The following is a 21904-nucleotide window of genomic DNA, read 5'->3' as shown; positions in this document are numbered from 1 at the left end:
TGTGCTTTCAGCCCTAATATGCTGCATGTTTTTTTTTCCTCCTGTTCTTCCTACAAGTTTCTGATAGGTGAAGTGTTGGAAATGCACCCACTGAAGCCACAGCCTGGAGTAAAAGTTGTGAAAAATGCGCAGTCTCTCCAGTTTCCATGGCTGCGTTTGTGTCAAATGTTGTCTTTTTGCTGTATTTTTAGCGATTTACAGTTTGCTGTGGTGTTTCTGGAACGTCTGTTAAACTGAATGTTTTTATCCTCTTACAGACGTGGCTGGATCCTGCCAAAGAAATCAAAAAACAGGTTCATGGTAAGTAGATGGAATTTAGCATGTGGGGGGGTGTGGTTTCTCCCCCCTTCCCTAAATAAGCATGACTTTGGTGGGTGAGGATGGATGAGAGTTCGAGTCAGGGTGTCTGGCAGAGATCAGCACCAGTTTGACCAGTCTGTGCCTCCTTTCTCTTCTTAAGTGCTTAGTGATGCTCTAGATTTACGAAAAAAAATGTCATTTCCTTGGGAAAACGTGGCTTGGGGTGTCTTTGCCCTCTGCAAACCCACGCTGTGCTTGCCGCTGTGCGATGCTGAAATGAGGGATCTGCTCTGTTGGAGGATGGGAAAATAGGTGCCAGTGGGAACCATTTAAATCTCAAAGGAGACTGTGAGAGCCTGAGGAAAATCTCATGCTGGAGCGACGTTTTGTGGAGTCTGAGGCTGTTTCTGGGTCCAGATCGAGGTACTGGAATGATAAATGACTGGAGTAGTATCAGGGCAAATAGCAGATGCTCTCCAAAGTTGTATTTTAAGGTCTGAATTAGTTCAAGATGAGGGCAGTGTCAAACTTAAATAAATTTTAGAGGCTTTTCTTTTCTCTCAGGAGCAGGTCTGACTGCTTCAAAAGTAAAATACTCTTTTATTAAAGTAAAATACTGGGTTTTTACATATGCTTTTGGTGGGGGCCACAGAGCAAAGTGTGTCATTATGTACGGACTGGGGGGAAATGCCACAGGGCTGCAGAGCAGGAAAAGCTCCTGCTGTTCCCAGCTTCTCTCTGAGTCGATAGCAGGGTGTGTGGCAAGGGCACAAGCTGCTCCAGCCGTGCCGTGCAGGGAAAATTCAACTTGTAAGGGTAAAGCGCAACTTGCTGTGGAATCTGACGCCTGAGATGGGTTTAGTGGCAAATTATTTGAGTTTATGGCAAATTATTTGAGTTTACTTGAATGTATGTTGAGTGTACATACGGGTGTGCATACACCATGTGAGTTGGTTTAGGAAACCTCTGCTGCCTGAAAAAATCTTCTTGGAGTAACTCGTTTTGAGCTGCGTGTAACGAAAACAACACGCCACGTGTTTAATCCCAGTTATGGTGTTGCATAAGAAGTAAATCCGAGAACTCTACATTCCCCTCTCCTCCCTGTTTGAGATTGCGGTAAATCTCCGAGTGAGTTAAGTGCAGGGGTATCTTCTCTTTCTGAAATAAATAAATGTTATTTTGAACAATAATGTTTAAGGGCACAGCCAGGGGTAGTTGTAGCTATGAATTAGTGCTTAACAGGTTGGCCAAGACTATTTTCTGTGGGTAAACATGATTATTGTCAAGGAAAAGAGGGAGTAACCCCTTCAGCTGTGTCACCTGAGGTGTCCACACCACGTGTAGTGCCAGTTCTGGGTGTGATTGTGTGGGGTCTCACCCCAGTTAATGCACGTAGTGGTGCTGTACAAGGTGTGCTGTATTTAAGCATTTAGGTCTGGACTTGTAAAGCTCTTCCCATCTCAGTGCCTGCTGGTTTCATCCAGAGATTGATGCTTGTATTGCGCTGAGTTCGAATCGTGGTCTGACTGCGGTGCATTAGGCTGCTGGGTGAATTAGCACGTGTGCTCCTTCCCAGAAATTTGGAAATTGGGCTGAGAGATAACACAATGCTAATTCATTAACTTATAGCCCACGCCTGACATCTCTTCATGAATCCTTCTTTTCAATCAATGAAAAAAAAAAGTAATTTAACTTAGCAATTAAGTTAATTTTTTTCACAAGTTGTGGTTTATTCATGTGTATTTGCTTGCCCTGCTTTGTTTTCTCCTGCTTATATCTTAGCTCTTGTAAATGAAATAATATCTTCTAGCATCTGTTTAAGCAGCAGCTAGCTGTGCGAGCGAACAGTATCAAAATCAGTGTTAAGGTCCACTGGGGATCCACTGATTTTGAGGATCAGATTGGATATTCCCGGCTTTTTGTAACAACTGACTATCACAAAGTTATTCTGGAGCGTTTATTTTTCTCAACCTCTTTGTAATTGCAGGAGGCCCCTGGGATTTTACCTTCAGTGTCAAGTTTTACCCACCGGATCCCGCACAGCTGACGGAGGACATAACCAGGTGAAGTACCTGGGAATGCAGGGAGCTCACTGAGCAAAGCCGTGTGTGCTTTCAGGAAACTAGAACTGCAAGACTGAACGGAAATTTTTAATATTCAGGTTTTATTCTGTCCTTGAGCAAAAGGATCAGATGTCTTAATGAGTTGGAGGGGTTTTTTGTTGCTGTTTTTAGCGGATATGTGGGATGCTTCTGCTCTTCACTGTTGTCCACGTGTGTGAGGCAGTATCATTTATAATCCTGGCATGTGTGTGTTTGTATAGGAAGGTGAATTTCTATTTAAACCAAAATTTTCTGATCATAAGTATCTTCTACTCCCTTTGCAGAGTGGAGGTGACCTTAAGTCCTCCTGTCCTCCATGGTGCTCACCCTGGGAATATTACCCCATAGTTCAAAATACAGGTAGAAATTAGAAACAGGCATCATGCTGCATTCATCAGTGGCGTTAAAAAAAAGACTCTGATCCTCAAGTTTCTTAAATTTCTCTGTGCTCTCTGTAAAAAGTATTTTGCTCCCCTCCCCCTGCCCCAGGTATTACTTGTGTCTTCAGCTCAGACAAGACATCCTCACGGGGCGGCTGCCCTGTTCCTTTGCGACTTTGGCTCTGCTGGGTTCGTACACAGTCCAGTCTGAGCTGGGAGATTATGATCCTGAGCTGCACAGTCCAGATTATGTCAGTGAATTTAAACTGGCCCCAAACCAGACGAAAGAGCTGGAGGAGAAGGTTATGGAGCTTCATAAAACATACAGGTAAGATGCAGTGGCTGGAACAGCTGGAAATAACGAAAATAATGGGGCTTTCTGGTATTTTCCCCACCTCTTTTGTATGCTTTTGGTTTCCTGCTGCACCGATTTTTATGTTGGCAACAAAAGCTTAAACATTAAGGTGTGAATTTTCAGCTACTCAGAAAATTGACTATTTTAAAAAGATTTAATATTTTAAAGTTATAACAAAATCCATCTAGAAGCTGGAATTCTTTTTTTTCCCCTGTGAAGAAGAAACTGTGTTTTTAGAAAGTCAACAAATGCTCTTTTTCAAAAACATAGCCATGAAAGTGGGTTTTATTTAATGTGATACTGCAATACAAAGTTCACTTATTTTAACCTTACCCTTTTTTTTATATATATTTTTGCTTTGGGATTTATGTGATTTGGGGACTGCAGTCTGGTTGGAGCAGATCCCGTCTCTGTGTACGTGCCATAGCCTGCAGCGTGTTTGGGGTTTTCCGCTGCACGGTCAGCAAGTAACACTGTATAGTGTGGAAGCATCCCGGATAATGCAGGAAGTGTGAACCTGCAGTTAGGCTGTCCTCCTCACGTTTCCCAGCGTGGCCACGATCAGGGCAGATGTGTCTTGTTCAGGTAGGCTTGAAGGACGCCTGGGAGCCCCTTTGGTACCAGATGGAAGGATCACAGCAACCAAACATCTTCCTCATCTTGTTCCGAGCTTATTTATGGGTTTGATGGACGGACCACTCGGTGAATAAGGAATTGGCTGGATGGCCGCACTCAGAGAGTGGTGGTTAACGGCTCAATGTCCGTGTGGAGACTGGTGACAAGTGGTGTCCCTCAGGGGTCCGTATTGGGCCCGGCCCTGTTCAACATCTTTGTTGGCGACATGGACAGTGGGATAGAGTGCACCCTCAGCAAGTTCGCCGATGACACCAAGTTGTGTGGTGCCGTCGACACGCTGGAAGGGACGGATGCCATCCAGAGGGACCTTGACCGGCTGGAGAGGTGGGCCAGTGCCAACCTCATGAAGTTCAACCAGGCCAAGTGCAAGGTCCTGCACCTGGGTCATGGCAATCCCAGGCACAAATCCAGGCTGGGTGGGGAATGGATTGAGAGCAGCCCTGAGGAGAAGGACTTGGGAGTGCTGGTGGACAAGAAGCTCAACAGGAGCCGGCAATGCGCCCTTGCAGCCCAGAAAGCCAGCTGCATCCTGGGCTGCATCAAGAGGAGTGTGGCCAGCAGGACGAGGGAGGTGATTCTCCCCCTCTACTCTGCCCTGGTGAGACCCCACCTGCAGCACTGTGTCCAGTTCTGGAACCCTGTTGTAGTTCAGCCCCGATCGGACCAGACTACGCAGTCTCTTTCTCACTCCCCCCACACTCCGAGAGAACAGGGAGAGAAAATATAAGGAAAAACGGCTCGAGGTTTGAGATAAGGACAGGGAGAAATCCTTAAAGTTACCGTCACGGGCAAAACAGACTCGACTTGGGGAAAACTATTCATTTATTACTACAAACAGCAGGATAATGAGACAGAGAACAAGATAACCTCCCCCCACCCCTCCCTCTTCCCGAGCTTAACATTATCTCTACTACCTTCCCCTCCCGAGCGGCATAGGGGGGAAGAGGGAATGGGGGTTGCAGTCAGTTCATCATACGTTGTTTTATGCCGCTGCTTCATGGTTGGGGGAAGAACTCCTCGCATTCCTCCCCTGCTCTGTTGTGGGGTCCCTCCCACGGGCCACAGTCCTTTGTGGAACTGCTCCGGCGTGGGTCATCTCTTCCACGGGTGCAGTCCCTCCAGAACGGCTGCCCCAGTGGGGCCTCCACGGGCCACAGCTGCCTTCAGGCATCCACCTCCCCCGGTACGGGGTCCTTCACGGGCTCCAAGTGGATCTCTGCTCGTCCGTGGACCTCCATGGGCTGCAGGGGGACAACCTGCTCCACCATGGTCGTCACCACAGGCTGCAGGGGAATCTTGGCCAGGAGCCGCATTACTCCTCCCCCTCCTTCTTCACTCACCTTGGCGTCTGCAGCCGTTCCTCACAACAGGCTGGTAGATGTCTCTCAGGATCCTTTTTACATCTTATTCACTTCTCATCTCCTCTCCACTTCTTGCAGCCGGGCCGGACCGAGTCGGGCCCAGTCGGCTGCCTGGCGGGAGGCCAGAGGGTGAGGCCTGCAAGGCCCATGAGGCTCGCGCTTCCCCCTCTCTGCCCCCCGCTCAGCTGCTTCACATCTTCTCTCCTCTCTCTCTTTTTTTCTGCTTTCCCATTCTTAAATACGTTATCGCAGAGGCGTTATCACGGATCATTCTGCTACCAGTTGGCTCGGCCTTGGCCAGCAGCAGGTCCGCCCTAGGCCCGGCCGAGTCCACTGAACAAAGGGGAGCGACTTCTAGCAGTTTCCTACAGAAGCTACCACCTTAGGCCCCCCCCCACTAACAAAACCACGACAAACCCCCAACACAAGAAGGACATGGACCAGTTGGAGAGGGTCCAGAGGAGGCCACGAAGTTGATCAGAGGGCTGGAGCACCTCTCTTATGAGGACAGGCTGAGAGAGTTGGGGCTGTTCAGCCTGGAGAAGAGGAGGCTCCGGGGAGACCTTAGAGCGGCCTCCCAGTGCCTAAAGGGGGCTGCAGGAAAGATGAGGAGAGACTCTTCAGTAGGGCCTATTGTGACAGGATGAGGGGTGATGGTTTTAAAATAGAGGGAGGTAGATTTAGATTGGATAGTAGGAAAAAATTTTTTACAATGAGGGTGGTGGAGCACTGTCCCAGGTTGCCCAGAGAGGTGGTGGATGCCCCATCCCTGGAAACATTCCAGGCCAGGTTGGACGGGGCTCTGAGCAACCTGATCTGGTTGGAGATGTCCCTGCTCCTTGCAGGGGGGTTGGACTAGATGACCTTTGAAGGTCCCTTCCAACTCTAACCATTCTCTGATTCTATGATTCTGTTTTCATAGATGCTCTGAAGTGCTTGGATTGCAGAAGCTGTGCAGAGCAGAGGGCTGGCGTGGAGAGTGGCCAGTGACAGCTTCTGTGCTCTCCCAGAGATACATTTGGGTTGTAAGGGGAAAAAAAAAAAAGAAAAAAAAGCCCATAAACCACTCAGTGACACCAAGACCTTCAGCCAGCTGCCCCTTGACCTGTGAAAAGCTGCTGGCTGATGCGCTCATCATGAGAACAGAGCGAAGACGAGAGCTTCTTGCAGGCAGACGGGAGCTAATAACCTGAGTGCGGTAGGGATGGGTGGACGTGTCCCCCTGGCTGCGACCAGAGCTACAATTAACACCTCACTCAACCCCACAGATCAATACTTTAAATTGATTCCCCTCCATTTGCACGAAGAGAAGAGGAAATGAGGGAAAATAAGTGCGGGATGGCTGACAAGTTTCATGGCTTGAAGTCAAAGGCCGCTGGCTGTGCTAGGAGTGGCAGATCACGTTGCTGAATTATTCATGGCTTCATTAGAGGGCTACATCAAGATACAGGACGTAGTCACATTTAATCTGCTCGTGTGTGCGGGAGGGAGGAAATAATACGTACCTGTTTAATTTCTGGTCTGTATTCTGTGAATATTAAACTGTCAGAGGGTTTTCAGTGGGAAGACTCTGCTAAACCACGCGCTGTCTCTTGCTCCTTCATTCACAAAGCAGAAGGCGTGCGCTGAAGATGGTGACGGCTCCTCGGTCTTTTGTAGAGGATCGTCCTTGCGGTCGTCTTTGTCTGCCCTGTCTCCCACCGCTAAAACCTCTGTTTACATCACATGCAAGATGTATGCGAGCGCTCAATAAAAAAGACGTCAAAGCAGGGAACAAAAAGAAATGCATACAGCCGAGTACCCTCCCGACAGAGCTGTTAGATGTACCTCTTACACCAGAAACTTATTAACAGGGGCACTTCAATGACATTGATAACAGCCTCCATCATCAGGATGTTTCTGTTAAGCAAAGTTGTGTTGCATTGCCCCTCCTGCAGTCAGGGTACCATCTGTTCCCAGAAAACATCTCATTCATCTAGGCTGCCCCAGCAGGAATCGTCGCCGAGCGGTCTCAGCTGTCCTTGCCTTTGGTTTGGAGAACAGTAGCTGGGTTTGGCGGGGATCCAGAGGCAGGAGGTCTGGGAGGACCATACCTGTCACCCTCTGCCTTCAGCTGAATTGGTGCTTCTTCCACAGAATCAGGTTTTGTGCCCCATGCTGTCTGTAGAGCTCCACAGAAATAAAGTGCATCTATTTTATGAGGATGTCTCAAAGCACAAATTTGTGCGTTCAGGGTAATTTAATAATTCATCATCTGGGCACAGATTTCTTTTAGATTTTCTTTTGCTTTTAATCTAACGAGTAAATGGTTATGTGAAGTCTAATCTGTCCCCTCCTCAAAGCGGCAGTTATGGGAATCCCAAGCCCTTTCTCTCTTTCCCCAGATCCATGACTCCAGCCCAAGCTGACCTGGAATTTCTTGAGAATGCAAAAAAGCTGTCTATGTATGGAGTCGACCTTCACCAAGCCAAGGTGAGAATCAGCGTGTGTGCACCTGCCTGTGGATTTTGTAGTTTGATTATCCTTCCCTTGCAGGAGCGAGTTTACGGGAATTCTGGAAACACAGGCACAGAACAGAAATGTCTCAAGTGTTCTTGCAAGAGAAGTGATTCTTCCTGATTGCCTGTTGTTTATATATTATGTAAAGCTTGACAAAGCTACTGATGTAGACAGGTCCTTGCTCTGAGGAGCCTGGACTAAGGCTCTGACCCTGCAAGGTGAGCCTCTCTGCTCACAGAAATGCAGGGTAGACTTCAGAGCAGCCCTTTGAGCAAACAGCTGCGCAGGAGAGATCGGCAGAAGGGAGAAAGCTGTAAGGAGAAACGCAAAGGAAAAGCAAGCCTGGCCCTGGCTGCACAGGAGCTGGAAGCTGAAGTTTGAGTGATGGGGAGATTAATTTGGGGGCAGACCAAAGGAGTAATTTGGAAGGCAGGCATTGACCTGAAACTTGGAACCCTGACACTGCTTCAATCCTTGTCTGCTTTCCCAGGACTTGGAAGGAGTGGATATCACTCTGGGAGTCTGTTCCAGTGGCCTTCTTGTTTACAAAGATAAACTGAGAATCAACCGCTTCCCTTGGCCCAAAGTGCTGAAGATTTCCTACAAACGCAGCAGCTTCTTCATTAAGATTCGGCCTGGGGAGGTAAGTTCTCACCTCTTTGTGCTTGTGCCTTCCTTCATGGCCTTCTGATTATCACCATGTGTGCCTCACTGAAACAAGGTGGGAGGAGGGAGCAAGCTTTTCTCTGCATGGGCGTTTTGTACTCTGTTGGGTTGCTGGTCTTGGCGTGGTGTTGAGTCCAGGTAGAGCTCGCTGACCTCGCTGAAGCTGTAAACCGGTGGGTGACAATTTACCGTGTCATCCAGCACCACCTCCTGGCACTGCGTGGTATTCCCAGCATCCAGGGGAAAGCGGTGGGAAGTTTGTAGTTGAAATTGAGAGAGGACTAACTCCTTTTTTGTAAATTGGGCAAGACAAAGACTCTTTGTCTCACTTAAAAAAAAATACTAAAAAAAACCCTAAAACAGACACATAGCTTTTCACGTAGGCTGCAGCAGGCAGGAGGTGGCTGCCCTGACGCTGCCTCTCATGAATGGGGAGATCCCTGGAGCAGCCTGGCTACTGGAAACATGTTAGGGAGAGAGGCGACAATGAGAGCCTGCCTCTTTCCTCCTCTTCCTCCTCCTACTTCTGCTGCCATGACCCAGCCTTGCAGGGCAGGAAGTTTTCAGCCACATCCCGCAACTGGGCAGCATGGCAGGGGGGTAAATGAGTCTGGCTGCAAAACCCACGGCACGCTCCTCTGCAAATCCCCGTACATTTCGGGAGCTGAGTGGGGCTTGTGGCCAAGCCCTGTCTTTTCTCGAACCTGAGCTCCTCCCGCACATCGTGTAGTGAGTTCAGCTGCTCTTGGGCTAGAGCAGCAGTTTGTGAACAGGTCAGTGGGCTGGGGACTGGGCTCCTGTCACATTTGTTTCTTACTATACCTAAATAACTTAAATTTTCTGCAGCAAGAACAGTATGAAAGTACAATTGGGTTCAAGCTACCAAGTTACCGGGCAGCGAAGAAGCTGTGGAAAGTATGTGTTGAACATCATACATTTTTCAGGTGGGTTTCCTAAATGGTAGGCTCGCCTTGGAGAACTAATGCTTTAGATTAGCTGCTGACAATGAGCACTCCTTCAGTGTTCCTTGGTGTTTCACAAAATTTGGAGTGAAACGGTTGGAGAGGCATGAAGTGTTTATATTGCAATAAACTTCTAGGCAGTTTCTGCTTCGTAAGATACATAAACCGGAAGTCTTCTAGCTTATGTACATGTGGGGCTTATTGTTAGGGTATGTTGTTTTGTTAATCAAGTGTATGCAGAGACTTCTGTAATTTGTGTTTTATCTTTACCTGCTGCTTGCATCTGGAGGTAGGATTTTTAAATCGTGCATGTGGTTTTCAGGCTGACTTCCACCGAGGCCATCCCGAAGAGCAGGTTCCTGGCGCTGGGTTCCAAGTTCCGCTACAGCGGCCGGACGCAGGCGCAGACGAGGCAGGCAAGTGCCTTGATAGACCGACCCGCTCCGCAGTTCGAGCGGACGGCAAGTAAGCGAGCCTCCAGGAGCCTCGATGGAGGTGAGTGTCTGCTGCCTCTTCCCTCTCCCTGATTGGATTCTGCAGGATGCTGAAGTACTCCTTAAATACAACCTAAATTCCCTGCTTTAAAGAATAAAAAAAGCATAACTTCTCTCTTTAATACAAGACCTGGATATAGAATGCAAACCGATAGTAGCACTAGCAAGAACTGACTGACAAAAAGGTTGTAGGTGGGTGCTGAAGGCTTATGGCAAAGTTCTGGTCGTAAAGATATTTCCTCATTCAATCTCAACACATTTTCCTTTCAGTAAATCAGGAATTAAGCTATTATAGGCTCTGTTTTGTTTAACATAGCTTCTTAAATTACGTTGTTTTCCTTGAGGGGGAAATTTTGTGCCACAACTGTGTGAAACTTTTTCAGTGTCTCTTAAAGCGATGCTAATGTTGCAGTTTGTGGCATAGCAATTAAGTGGGCTCATTCCAGAAGTTTTTAAGAGAGCAGCTGGCTAGAGGAGATGAGGCATGGAAGGGAGAGGGCCTACATTTGCTTCCTTTGATCTGGGTCATGGGGTGCCTGTAAAATTAGGATTCAGGGCAAGGGGAGCATCATTTTGCACCAAGGGCACCTGATGGAGCAGGAACAGCAATACTTTGAGCCCCAGGGTCTTGCTGCAACCCAGGAGGGAGCAGGGCTGTCCCAGTGCCTTGCAATCAGCAGCAGCCAGGCTGCCCCTGCTCCTGGTGTGGGTTTACAGGGCTCAACAACACCCCGAGCCTGGGCTTCGTGCCTCAGGGCCAGGAGGGAAGGGCTGCTTCTTTTCAGCTCCGTACCACAGCAAAGCCAAACGCCTGCTTACCTGCAGGACACCCAGACAAGGGGACTGGCACTGTTGGTGGCCCCTTGGCCATGCCCTGTAGACCATTACGACCCCAGATGAGTAGAGAAATCCCTGCTGCCATCCCGCACCCAAATGCCAGAGCTTGGAAAAGAGCAGCCTGTGAAAGTAATGCTTCTGTCCCCGCTGAAGCCTGCAGCCTTTTTCCATCTGCTGTGGGCAGTCGTTAACATGTGCCCCATTTCTTCAGCTAAACGTGCGACTCAAAAAGTTGAGTTCAGAGCCGTAGAGGAAGAGAAGCAGGAGGAGGTGGTGGTGGTTGAGGTTCCTGAACCAAAACCCGCGGATCAGATCCGAGAGAAGCCAGGTATAGCTGTGGTGGTGGCTACAACTCATCTGCAGCGCCTTTCCTATCCTTTACATGCTTGTTCCTGACAACTCAAAAGTTTCACCAAATCTGGCGGCTTTCTTTTTCATTTCTTTGCAAGAAGAGTTTCACAGTCAGAGGACAGGCAGCCTGGCAGCGCCCCGGCTCTGGGAGATCCATTAAATTTCCACCCTGCACCACGTTAGACAGTAATTATTGCGGGGAGGTGGGGAAAAAGTTTAGGATGTGTTGGCACTTGAGAACTGTCTCCTTATTAAATTTGGGTATTTTTGTAAATGTAGATTAGAAAACTTTTAAGTTTGATCTTGAAACTTCTTGTAAAGCTTCTGAAATTCTTCATCCCGGGACCTGCTTGCCATTTTTTAAGCCTATTCTGGGTTGTTTGTTTTGTTATATTTTTTTTCAAGGTTTGAGAAATGTCACCCATTTTGCTACATGGAGCTTATCTCTTTTAAGACTGGTTCTATTAATAGTCATACCCTTAAGAGGTGTGTAGGTACAACAGCATATTTGAATACTAATAAGTGTAACACAGCAGCGATGATGTCAAATTTTTGCAATCTTCATCACTTGTTCAATTACAAATGCCTGTGGTGCATTAGAGGCAGAGACAGTTCATATGCAAGTGCGTTGTGTGCTGCTTCCACTCTGAATTTTTTTACAGCATGCTTTGACATCACTGTTTTTCTGGTATGAACTCTAGAACAAGTTTTATAAAGTAATGTGGCAGCCTGGCTCCCCACACTGTCTTGCCTTGAATTCCTGCTCGTCAGCATCACCTGACGGGGAAAGCCTGTCCTTGTAAAAACAGAAGATGGAGAATTAGCGCTTAAGACACCAGGTTGGATGGCTGTATGTTCTTAATTTTTAGATTTGAAGTTGATCACTCAAGTGCTTTTAATTAAAGCTGCCAGTTTTTATATAGGTTTTTATCTGAAAGAGCCTGGGTGTGTTTTCCCTGGGTTTTACCAGCCAGCACCTGTGTCTCCCCAGACTTTTGCAGGCAGAGCCCGTCCTCGTACTGCACCTGAGAGCCGTCCGTGTGTCCCCACGTGTCCCTGCCTGGGCAAGAAGCCTGCAAAGCTTATTTGTGCTGGCTTTTTCCCCCTCTCACCCAGTACAGGTTGGGCCTGGCAGCACTAGAAAGACTGACATGCAGCTGCTTGGTGAAAAATTACTGTTGAGCTGCCTGGTTTAAAAACCTTGTTGTTCTCAGCCGCTGCCTTGGAGAGGGACCTCCTCTCACTCTTTGCTCTGCTGCAGCGACCATCATGTGCCCCCAGCCGCTCTATTAATGCACACAAACCTCTTTCTAGCCAAACACACTCTTGAAACTTTTGAAATGAAACCCATTGCAGAGGAGGAAGAGGAGGAGGAGAAGGTAGAGGTGGTTAAGGTTCCTGTTGCCAAGCCAAAGTTACCGGAGCCCTTGCAGACGCGGTCAGGTACAACAGCAGCGGCATTTGGCATTGGTGCGGCTGCTGGGGCCGCCCGTGCTGTGAGCTGCTGGGTTGAAGTGATGCAGTGCTGTAGGACAGAGGCTGTGTTGTTTGCAGTGGTGTTTGTTGCTGTTAAAAATCACATTGGCTTTGCAAGTGTGCCGCAGTACCCGAGCGCTGCTTTACTGGGGTGAGACGAGGAGGTGCCGTGCCGCGGCTTGGCTGTGTGTCTGTGTGCTAATGAGTGTGCAGTGGCCTTGCAACACTTTTCTCTTACTGTCCCTTCTTGTAAGGTTTGTTCCCCTGAGATGCGGAAATGTACAGTGTCTGAAAATCAGGTGGTGTGCTCCGGGACTGCTGGGGGTCACCTACACTCTGCTTTTTTTCTTCAGTAGGGATCCAGCTTCTTCCTTAGTTGGGATCTTTTTTCAGAGCAGCTTCGCTGCTGCACGCAGACGCACCCTAATTGTATTAAAAGGAGAATTGGTTAGTCATTGCAGGAGGAGGAGATTGAGAGGTAACTGGGAACGTCACCTCCTCTCTTGAATATTATGAAAAACACTAAACCAGCCCCTCTGCTTAGACACGAGGATATTCCATGGGATGGGCTGCAGCAGAGCTGCTGGTGCCAGACCCAAGCACATCCAGGGCTCTCTTGCTGCTGCTGGTCCTTCTTCTCATTCACCTCCTGCACTTTTCCCTTCTCTTGACACTTTTGTTCCCAGTAGGGACCATTTTCTTGGCCAGGATGATGAGGATTGGTATTTCAAATCTCATATTTTCATAGAATCATAGAATGGTTAGAGTTGGAAGGGACCTTCAAAGCCCACCCAGTCCAACCCCCCTGCAAGGAGCAGGGACATCTCCAACCAGATCAGGTTGCTCAGAGCCCCGGCCAACCTGGCCTGGAATGTTTCCAGGGATGGGGCATCCACCGCCTCTCTGGGCAACTTGGGCCAGTGTTCTACAACTCGCATGGTAGAGAAGTTTTTCCTAATATCCAATCTAAATTGGATTTAAATTAGGGCCTGTGCGAACAGTAGTTTTAAATTGAAAATGCTGAAGGGATCTTCTGGATGGCACTTTGGAGTGGCGCATAGTTCATGCGAGGCTGTTTTCTGCACGGCTAAATCTAAAATCTAAATCTACCTCCCTCTATTTTAAAACCATTACCCCTCATCCTTTCACAACAGGCCCTGCTGAAGAGTCTCTCCCCATCTTTCCTGCAGCCCCCTTTAGGCACTGGAAGGCCGCTCTAAGGTCTCCCCGGAGCCTCCTCTTCTCCAGGCTGAACAGCCCCAGCTCTCTCAGCCTGGCCTCACAGCAGAGCTGCTCCAGCCCTCTTATCATCTTCGTGGCCTCCTCTGGACCCTCTCCAACTGGTCCACGTCCTTCTGATGTTGGGGGCTCCAGAACTGGACACAGTACTCCAGGTGGGGTCTCACCAGGGCAGAGTAGAGGGGGAGCAGCACTTTTTGCTGTGCTGTGCTTAAACTGTCATGTGTCAAAACAGCTGAAGGTAGTAAATCAAGAAAATATAACAAAAATAATGCAGTTCCGGACAGAATATCAAAGGAAAAGCCTAGGATCTTTTATTATTTTCCGCACGTGTCTTGATGCTCAGAAGCGTTGTGAGAGAAGCAGGAATTCCTAAAGAGAGGTGGTCATACAGATTTTACTGATGACAGTATTTCCTTTGCTGCTTCGTCTTCGAGGTGGCGTTTTAACACGTCCATGACTTTTTTAGCCAAACATACTCTTGGCAATGTTGAGATAAGCCCAATTGGAGAGGAGGAGGAGGAGGAGGAAGGAAAAATGGTGGTGATCAGAGAACTGGAGCCCATCCCGAAGGAGTCAGGTACCGCCGCGACGGCTTTGCACGCCCAGCATCCTCCTCGTCCCAGCTGTCCCTGCCATCTTACCATCCTTCTGTACGAGCTCTCCGGTGGCTGTCACCGCTTCCATGGCACAAATAATACCAGGACACTGCACCGGTTGTCCTTCCAAAGGGATAATACAATGTCTGGCTCACAGAAATGAACTGCCATGCTGAAGACAAGGAAGGGAGATAATGGAAATGACGGTGGTGGTTCAGGGTTTTAGGGTGGATTTGCAGCAAGATGCGGGTGTCTAGGAGTTTGTCTTAAGAGTGTAATTCCTGTCTCTGAAAAATCAGGTTCTTTTTTGCCCCTCCCCCTTGTATGTTTTTGGCCACATGGATGATTTATTCTGTACACTTTTCATACACACAGATGAGATGCAGTTGCCTTTTCAGTGAAACAGGAGCTCTTACTAAGGAGTTACTTGAAATTACAAATTTTTTTTCTAATGCCAAATTTTTTGGTGTCTTTGACTAGCTGGATGGACACTAGTAGCCTACATCAGGAGATCTAAACAGCTTATTGCATCTGTAGGTACCCACAGTGAATTAGTTGGGGCTTGCTTTGTCACGCAGTATTGGCTTGAATATTTCAGAGGTGTCGGGTTTTTCGGGTGTCAGGAACTGCCTGGGAAACCAGGAATCAAAGGAAAGAGTAGGCAGTTGATTTTGTGTGTACTTAGTGCTTGTATTTAAGACTGTCATCCTCTGGAAAGATGATTTTTTGGCAGCATGCTGTTCATTTCTGCACTGTCACTGATCTGGAGACGCTGGATATCCTCTCGCAGCGATGGGCTGCAGCAGGAGATCCCCATCTCGGACACACAGCCCCAGCCTGCTCTGAAACCCGCCGGGAAGTGGCTGTAAAGTTTTATAGAGCAATGCTTGTTGATTATTTTGTGTCTGATTTGCTGAAAAGATTGAGGAGATGGGGGAAAGCCTGTGCTGCCCTTCCAGAAACCATCTGTTTCTGGTTGAGGAGATGCCAATGGGTCAAGAACTCACTGCAGCTGCTGTTTCTATTTTAACGGCTGTGTTAGGATGGACTTCTGTGTCTGGTGTGTGTGAAGGACCCAGAAATCGATGGCACAGCGTCAAAAATAGATTTGCCTTTCTTGGTGTGGCTTCTCTGCAGAGTGCAAGCTTGCTTTTTGTAAACCATCTGTTGTGGGGTTTTATTTTATTTTATTTAAACCATAAGGAAAATAATCTCAACTTTTCCGTACTAAGTGCACAAGCTGCTTTGCTCACCATCTTTATTTCTTTTCCCTTTTTTTCCTCCCTCCTCTTTTTCTTTTTAAATGACAGCACTGTAATTTGGAAAGACTCTGCCTGGCGCTTGGAAATGTTACCCACTCTGAACCTTGTCCCTGTCTCTCTCTCCCCCATCCTCAGCGGTGGCCGTGATAACCCCCGAGAGGAGTTCCCGTCCCACCTCTGCCCCTGCCATCGCTCAGAGCCATGCTGCAGAACCAGTCCTGGCTAAGCCCGATGGGAAGGACGTGGTCGCTGCCTCTAAAGTAGAAAAGGAAGCAGCGAAACTCGATGTGAGGCGTGAAGAAATCCCATCGGAGAAAGCCAAGCCAGAGCTAGCCGATGCATCAAAGGTATGTCGGACCAGAATCCCTTTGGAAGAGATTGTGGTGGGCTGGAGCATTGGCTCTAGAAACTGCCCCGGAGCAGCAGCTCTGTGCACTTCCCCTCCTGGGCAGCCAGGGGTTTATTCCTTGTGCGGACCTTGGATGGCGGTGAGGTGCGGGAGTCTGGGTCCCAGGGAAATCCCAGCCCTGGCCCTCCAGGTGCAAGGAAGGAGGAGGTCCAGGGTGGCTGGAGTTTGGTGGTTGCACTCAAACTGAATGCAGCTCACTGATACATGGTTAAAAAAGCTGGCAGGAATCGCACAGGGGTTCGTGGTAGTTGAATTTGGAGCTGACATTGCTGAGCTGTCCTTGCCGATTCCTAGTACGACAGCAGGAGCAATTCCAGTGAACAGGTGATAGGGATCTGCTCCGCAGCCCAGCGCCTGAACGCAAGTGTTTTTGCATTGATAGGCTTTCGCTGGGAGAGCTGGTAATAGATTTCTGCAAACTGGGCTAAAACTTTATGTGTGAATGGCTGTGTTGAGACCCTGGGCAGCTTATTGTTTAAATGAATTTTTTTTAAAACATTATTTGATCTTTCTACAAATGTCTGAGACCTCTGCTGGTGTTGGTCTGTATGTGTTGTTCTCGTAAGCTGAAGTAATGTGCAAAATTATTGTTCATGTTACAGTGCCCTTAATATTCTGCAAATGTTACTGACTGAAACCTTCCAGCATGGCAGCAGAGGTGTATACCCTGAGATATAATTTTCACATTAGTCTGAATATTGAGCTGTTCTCAGCACGACTGGAGCCACATTTTTGCTGTAACGCATCACGCAGTGGGTCTTGTGTGGCATACTCCACAGGAGAGATCACTGTTTATTCATGTTGGGAGACAAAGGTGAAGAAAGAAAAACTGCTTAAAAAAAATTTAGGGCCTGTGCGAACAGTAGTTTTAAATTGAAAATGCTGAAGGGATCTTCTGGATGGCACTTTGGAGTGGCGCATAGTTCATGCGAGGCTGTTTTCTGCACGGCTGCTCACCCTCCCTAGTACTGAACTGAGAACAAGGAAATTTTATTCATCCCTTCTCACTCATTACAGAGTTTTTCCTAAATGCTTAAACACCGGATTATTATTTTTTTTTCTTTAAATTGTAGGTGTAGGAGGAAATTGTGGATTTGAATGTGCCAAATATACCCTGTTTCTCAAATGTAGCTTCTTTTAACTTCTTTTAACACCCACCGATGCTGTCGCCTTCGGAGTATTTGGCAATCCGGTTTGCCCGGATACTCCCTTAAAGTGTTAAGACAGTCTTGTCTCTCTGCTTATGGACAGTAAAGAACTTAATTAGTGATGTGAGGTTTGATTTTATAGATAGATCTCATCTCGCTGACTCTGTGAACCTAATACCTGTTCCTAACAAATAATTGTCTGGTTCGAGAAGGTCTGTGTAACTTTGAGCACGTTGCTTTCGATAAGGATTTCACTGGGAGATCTGGCTGCAAATGAAATGGGAAAACATTGTCTGGCAAAGCTAACGCGAGTGGGAAGAAGCACTGGAGAGCACTGGTTTCAAATGCAAATAATTCTCCAGCTGGAGGAATTATTGTAACCGTGCTGTTCACTAACAGACTGCCGGAGAGCTGCGCTGTCATTAACTCTTTCCGGAGGACTGCATGTTGGTTTTTGCATGTTCCCCCAGCATTTCAAAACCAACTTTATGCAGCTGTGTTTGGAAACTAAATGGTCTCTTGGAACAAGTCTACTAACAAGAAATGTTTTTACCAATTTATTTCTTAAATGTAGGTGAGAAAAGCGCACATTGAGGTCACAGTACCCACCACGAATGGTAACCAGCCCCAGGTTTGTGCTAATAATTCGGTTAGGTTGCTCACTTTTTTTTTTTTTAAGGTTAAACAGTGAGGTTCAACACAGTTAAATGAACCAACAACTTTTTTTTTTCTTTTTTTTTTTCTTTTTTTTCTTCTTTTTTTTTATCACTGCCCAACAGCAGCAGCCTGCAGAAAAAGAGGAAGAACTGATAAGAATGAGGAAGGTTAGCCATTTTACATTTTCACCACATAAATTTGCCATATCATTCATGCATCTGTAACCTATTTAAAAAGACAGTCCTCCAGTTTCTTCGTGTACTTTGGATTGGGTTTTTATTTTTTTTTTTTTTTTTTTTTTTTATTTAAACTGCGGCTGTCAAATACTTGATTTTAAAATTGATAGGTTTTTGTCCCATAGACAGTCTAATTGCTAAAATTACGCATGTTGAATGTTCAGGAAAAACACACTTGGTTTGATTTAGAAAATTTATTTTCTCTTAACAATTTCGTTAGAAACCAAAGAAAACTGTATATATTGTATTCCACGAAATGCAAGAAAATAAAAAAGGTATAATCCTTTTTTTGTATTGATCAAGTAATAGGACATATACCCAAGGTGGGAGGGGTGGTTAGGACATAGTTACTCCTCACACTGAGACCTTACAGCAGCAGCGCAGCCTCGCATGCTGGGGTGGGCACGCATCGCTGTCAGGAATATGAAGTTGTGACTTCGTGCGAGGCTTCCACAGAACACTGGTGAACTATCTCTTTGTGGCGAGCGATAGAAGCGAAGGCAAAAGCCGAGGAACCCCTGGGAGCTGTCTCTTTAAAGGACTCATTGCATTTCCCCATTCTCCATAAGCAAGACCCCCATTTCCCGGTGGTGGCCCCACGCTGGCGTCCGTGCGGCTGGGTCCCCACCCCACACTGGCACAGCGCTGCGCTCCCAACATTGAGTTAACTTTTTTAATTTGCCAATTTGTCAGTCCCGCAAGAACAACATTTAATTTTTTGTGCTTTTCTTTTTGTTTGTTTGTTTTTTTTGTTTGTTTGTTTTTTTGTTTGTTTCCCCCTTTTCTTTCATTTTCACAGAAAAGATCAAAGAGGCTAGATGGTGAAAACATTTATATCAGGCATAGCAATTTAATGTTGGAGGTTTGTATGAACTTGAAGCTTTTTTCAGTTGCGTTTGCCTACACCTTCTGCATCTGTGCTGAACTTTTTCTTCCTCTTCTGCTGCTGCCTTTCTTTTTTGCATGCTGTTGCATGAAAGATGTTTTTGTTTTTTAAATATGCTTTTGCATGGTGGCGGTGAACATGACGATGTGCAGGCGTTCTTCCTTCTGCCTCTTCTGACTGTCGTTCTCTCATACTTACCCAAAATATATGATTGGCAGAGCTGCGCGCTCAGGTCTGCTCTTGGACCCGCTGGGTGACACAATGGCATGGATCGTGGCAGAGGGGCTCATTTACAAGTTTCTCTTTTCTTGAAATGAGTTATTTTCCTGGGGAAAAATGCAAAATTGAGCGTAAGGCTGCAGGTCTGAACTCCTCCGTGGAGTTCAGACCGCTGTGATGTCCACATGGCTTCAGACAGGAGCAACTCCTTTTGGACATTGCCGCTGCTCCTACAGCGATGCTTGTGATCCTCCTCTCAACACTCGCTTGCTGTGCAGCATTTTTAACGCACCCCTGGGCCCCATCCTGCGTGGGCACCGGGTCCCCTCGGAGCTGGCGCGGGGGCTCAGTGGCCGTGGGCGGTGCGCGGGCGGATGAGAAGCCATTGATCCCTGCACGTGCAGCTGTTCCCTGCAGCTTTGTGAGCCCTATACACTTGATTTTTTCTAAGCACAGTCTCAGAACAGACCATGCCAGTCATATATTTTAACTTTTTTTAATAAACTGTGTTATGGAAGACTTTTTGTGGCTTCTGATACTCTGTTACGTGTTTCTACTCAAACTTGCAGCACCAGCAGCTGGTAGGATTTCCCTGTTGGTTTCTCTTGCAAGTGAAGTGTACTAACTGCCTTCTCATCTCAATTTTAAAAGTTTTGCAGCTTTTGGGTGGTTTGGTGGGGTTTTTTTGTTGTTGTTGTTGGGTTTTTTTTTGTTTGTTTTGTTTTGTTTGTGGGTTTTTTGGTTTTTTTTTTGACTGCTTTCAGCCATGAGCAAAGGGTCTGTGGCACGATGGGCAGAGTTTGGCCGCCGTCGGAGCGCTGTGAAGACTTTCCCTGCTGCTTTCTTTCATCCACCTCAAGCAGCTCCATCTCCCCAACCCCAAACAGAGCTTTCTCATTGCTTCTAAACCCCCGTTTTCCTGTTAGTCCAATACTTGGCTCTGGCATTCTTCTCCAGCACCATTCCTTTTCCGCTGCTGTCCTCACTGGTTCTGTTGCAGGTGCTCCAGCCATCCCCTAGACAAGGGCTGACCCCAGCAGCTCACTCCCTTGATTCCATTTTTTTTTTTTTTTTTTTTTTCCTCCTAACTCCGTGCATTTGGCAGATCAGACGTTTTTCCAGCAGACCTCACACTGCTGAAGCAGGGCAAAACGGGAGGAAAAAGTGTTAACGCTTAGTGAGCTTGTTCCTCAAGATGCTTTCAAGACCCATTGTGGCTCCAGGTGGCTCCTCGTGGCTTTAGCTTCTCCGCAAACGCTCCCAGGACCAGTTCTTGCTCAGTGGTGTGTAGCCAAGGTAGTCTTTCTCTCTTCTCTAAACAAGGAGAAGCTGTAGAGCTCCTGGACCCAGGCAGGGATTTACCCTGGAGTCCTCAGCAGGCTTATTTGAGCTTTTTTTTTTTTTTTCTTTTTTTCTCTTCTCCCCTAACTAGCAGACACTTGCCTTGTTTTGGCATCCGGCCAGGATGAAAGCACCTCTTCCCCCCCCCCCCCCTCCCACCAGAACCGTGCCAAAAAGAGCAAATGTTGTTAATGAGGCATTTGGGGCTGTAGCCCTGCGGAGGTCCCAGGTGAGCTGCAGGGACGCAGGTTTTTGGGGAGGGAACCATCCTTTAGGGATGCATTTACTCTCCCATTTTCTAAAATCAATGGGCCAAGTATCAACTAAAAGCACAAAAATAGTGAAATTTCCCAGTGATACTTTTCCTGACCTTCATTTCCCTCTCTCTAACAGCGAGGCTTGCTGCTTTTTGGCACTGTCCAGAAAAGTTGTTACCTGGCTTCTGCCTATTTTATGCTAAAGCTTTGTTTTCAAAAAACTCTGGTTTGCTTGCAAGGAAAAGCTCTTTTTAAACAAGTTGCAGAGCGCTGACTTGCCGTGAAGTCTGTGCATTTATGCTGTAAACTGGCATCAGAGAGTAGAAATCTGGCTTTTTCCAGATGAGGAATTTTAGCAGGAGTTTCTTGTTTGATCTGGCATAAAGTAAATTCTCTGTTCGATTTTAGAGGGCTGTCATCTCATCTTCATTTCAGAAGTCTAAAACCTCCTGGGGTAGCTCCTGGAGGGATGAGATGAGAGTGGGGAAACAAGTAATTGAGATATTCTGGGAGCAAAGATAATTCCTGGTAGGATGAAAGAGAAGTAGGTATAAATAAAATTCAGAAAATATTTTCTTAAACATTAACTGCATTTATACCTGTGCATTTTCAGACTAGCAGAGCATAAAGAAAGCGAACCCACCCAATCTAAAGGCATTAAATTAAATAACCCAAACAAACCTATTATTGCAATTTTTAAAAATTCCCTGTGGGGAAAACCCATGAGACGGCACCTCAGCTGTCATCTCTTTTAGTGTCACTTGAGATGAACCCAGGGCACATCCCGCTCCTGGACGAGACCCCACTCCCTGCCGCTCGCAGTTTATCCCTATTAATACGAGAGGAAAGAGGAGAGAGGACGTTCCCTTTGTGTGTTTGCAGTGTGGGCACAATTGATGGAAGTCGGCAACAACTCCGCTGAGCGCAGCTTTGCTATGCGGCAGGCTAGGCGAGCGCTGGTGACTCCGTGTTTCACTTACCCTGTCCTTTTGCTGGTAGGATCTAGATAAGACCCAGGAAGAAATCAAGAAGCATCACGCCAACATCAGTGAGTTGAAGAAGAACTTTATGGAGTCCATCCCGGAGCCTCGGCCGAGTGAATGGGACAAACGCTTGTCCACTCACTCCCCTTTCCGAACCCTCAACGTCAACGGGCAGGTTCCCACAGGAGCAGACGGAGTGAGTACCTCGGCGGCATGTGGGTGTTAGTGTGCTGCGCAGTAGTGTGAAAC

The 21904-nt window shown here is 47.2% G+C and overlaps 1 protein-coding gene across 20 annotated transcripts in view; it reads left to right on the top strand.

Annotated features, from left to right (window-relative positions):
- The window catches only part of EPB41 (erythrocyte membrane protein band 4.1), a 98115-nt gene that overhangs the window by 53278 nt on the left and 22933 nt on the right, over positions 1-21904 (top strand). For 6 of the 20 annotated variants that reach the window (XM_086765119.1, XM_086765121.1, XM_086765110.1 and 3 more), the window contains 14 exons: positions 258-300; positions 2288-2363; positions 2892-3110; positions 7519-7606; positions 8124-8276; positions 9146-9243; positions 9584-9756; positions 10804-10920; positions 12258-12386; positions 15655-15866; positions 17651-17707; positions 17856-17900; positions 18769-18831; positions 21672-21851. In XM_086765119.1, the coding sequence (XP_086621245.1) occupies positions 258-300; positions 2288-2363; positions 2892-3110; positions 7519-7606; positions 8124-8276; positions 9146-9243; positions 9584-9756; positions 10804-10920; positions 12258-12386; positions 15655-15866; positions 17651-17707; positions 17856-17900; positions 18769-18831; positions 21672-21851 (1653 nt within the window). Of the gene's footprint in view, positions 1-257; positions 301-2287; positions 2364-2891; positions 3111-7518; positions 7607-8123; positions 8277-9145; positions 9244-9583; positions 9757-10803; positions 10929-12257; positions 12414-14127; positions 14239-15654; positions 15867-17650; positions 17708-17855; positions 17901-18768; positions 18832-21671; positions 21852-21904 lie in introns of all 20 variants that reach the window. The other 14 variants (XM_086765115.1, XM_086765102.1, XM_086765116.1 and 11 more) reach the window with 10 other exon arrangements.

Source organism: Chlamydotis macqueenii, chromosome 22, assembly GCF_036417535.1.
Source record: "Chlamydotis macqueenii isolate bChlMac1 chromosome 22, bChlMac1.mat, whole genome shotgun sequence".
Lineage (NCBI taxonomy): Eukaryota > Metazoa > Chordata > Aves > Otidiformes > Otididae > Chlamydotis > Chlamydotis macqueenii.
This window is presented reverse-complemented; position numbering and strand designations above follow the sequence as displayed.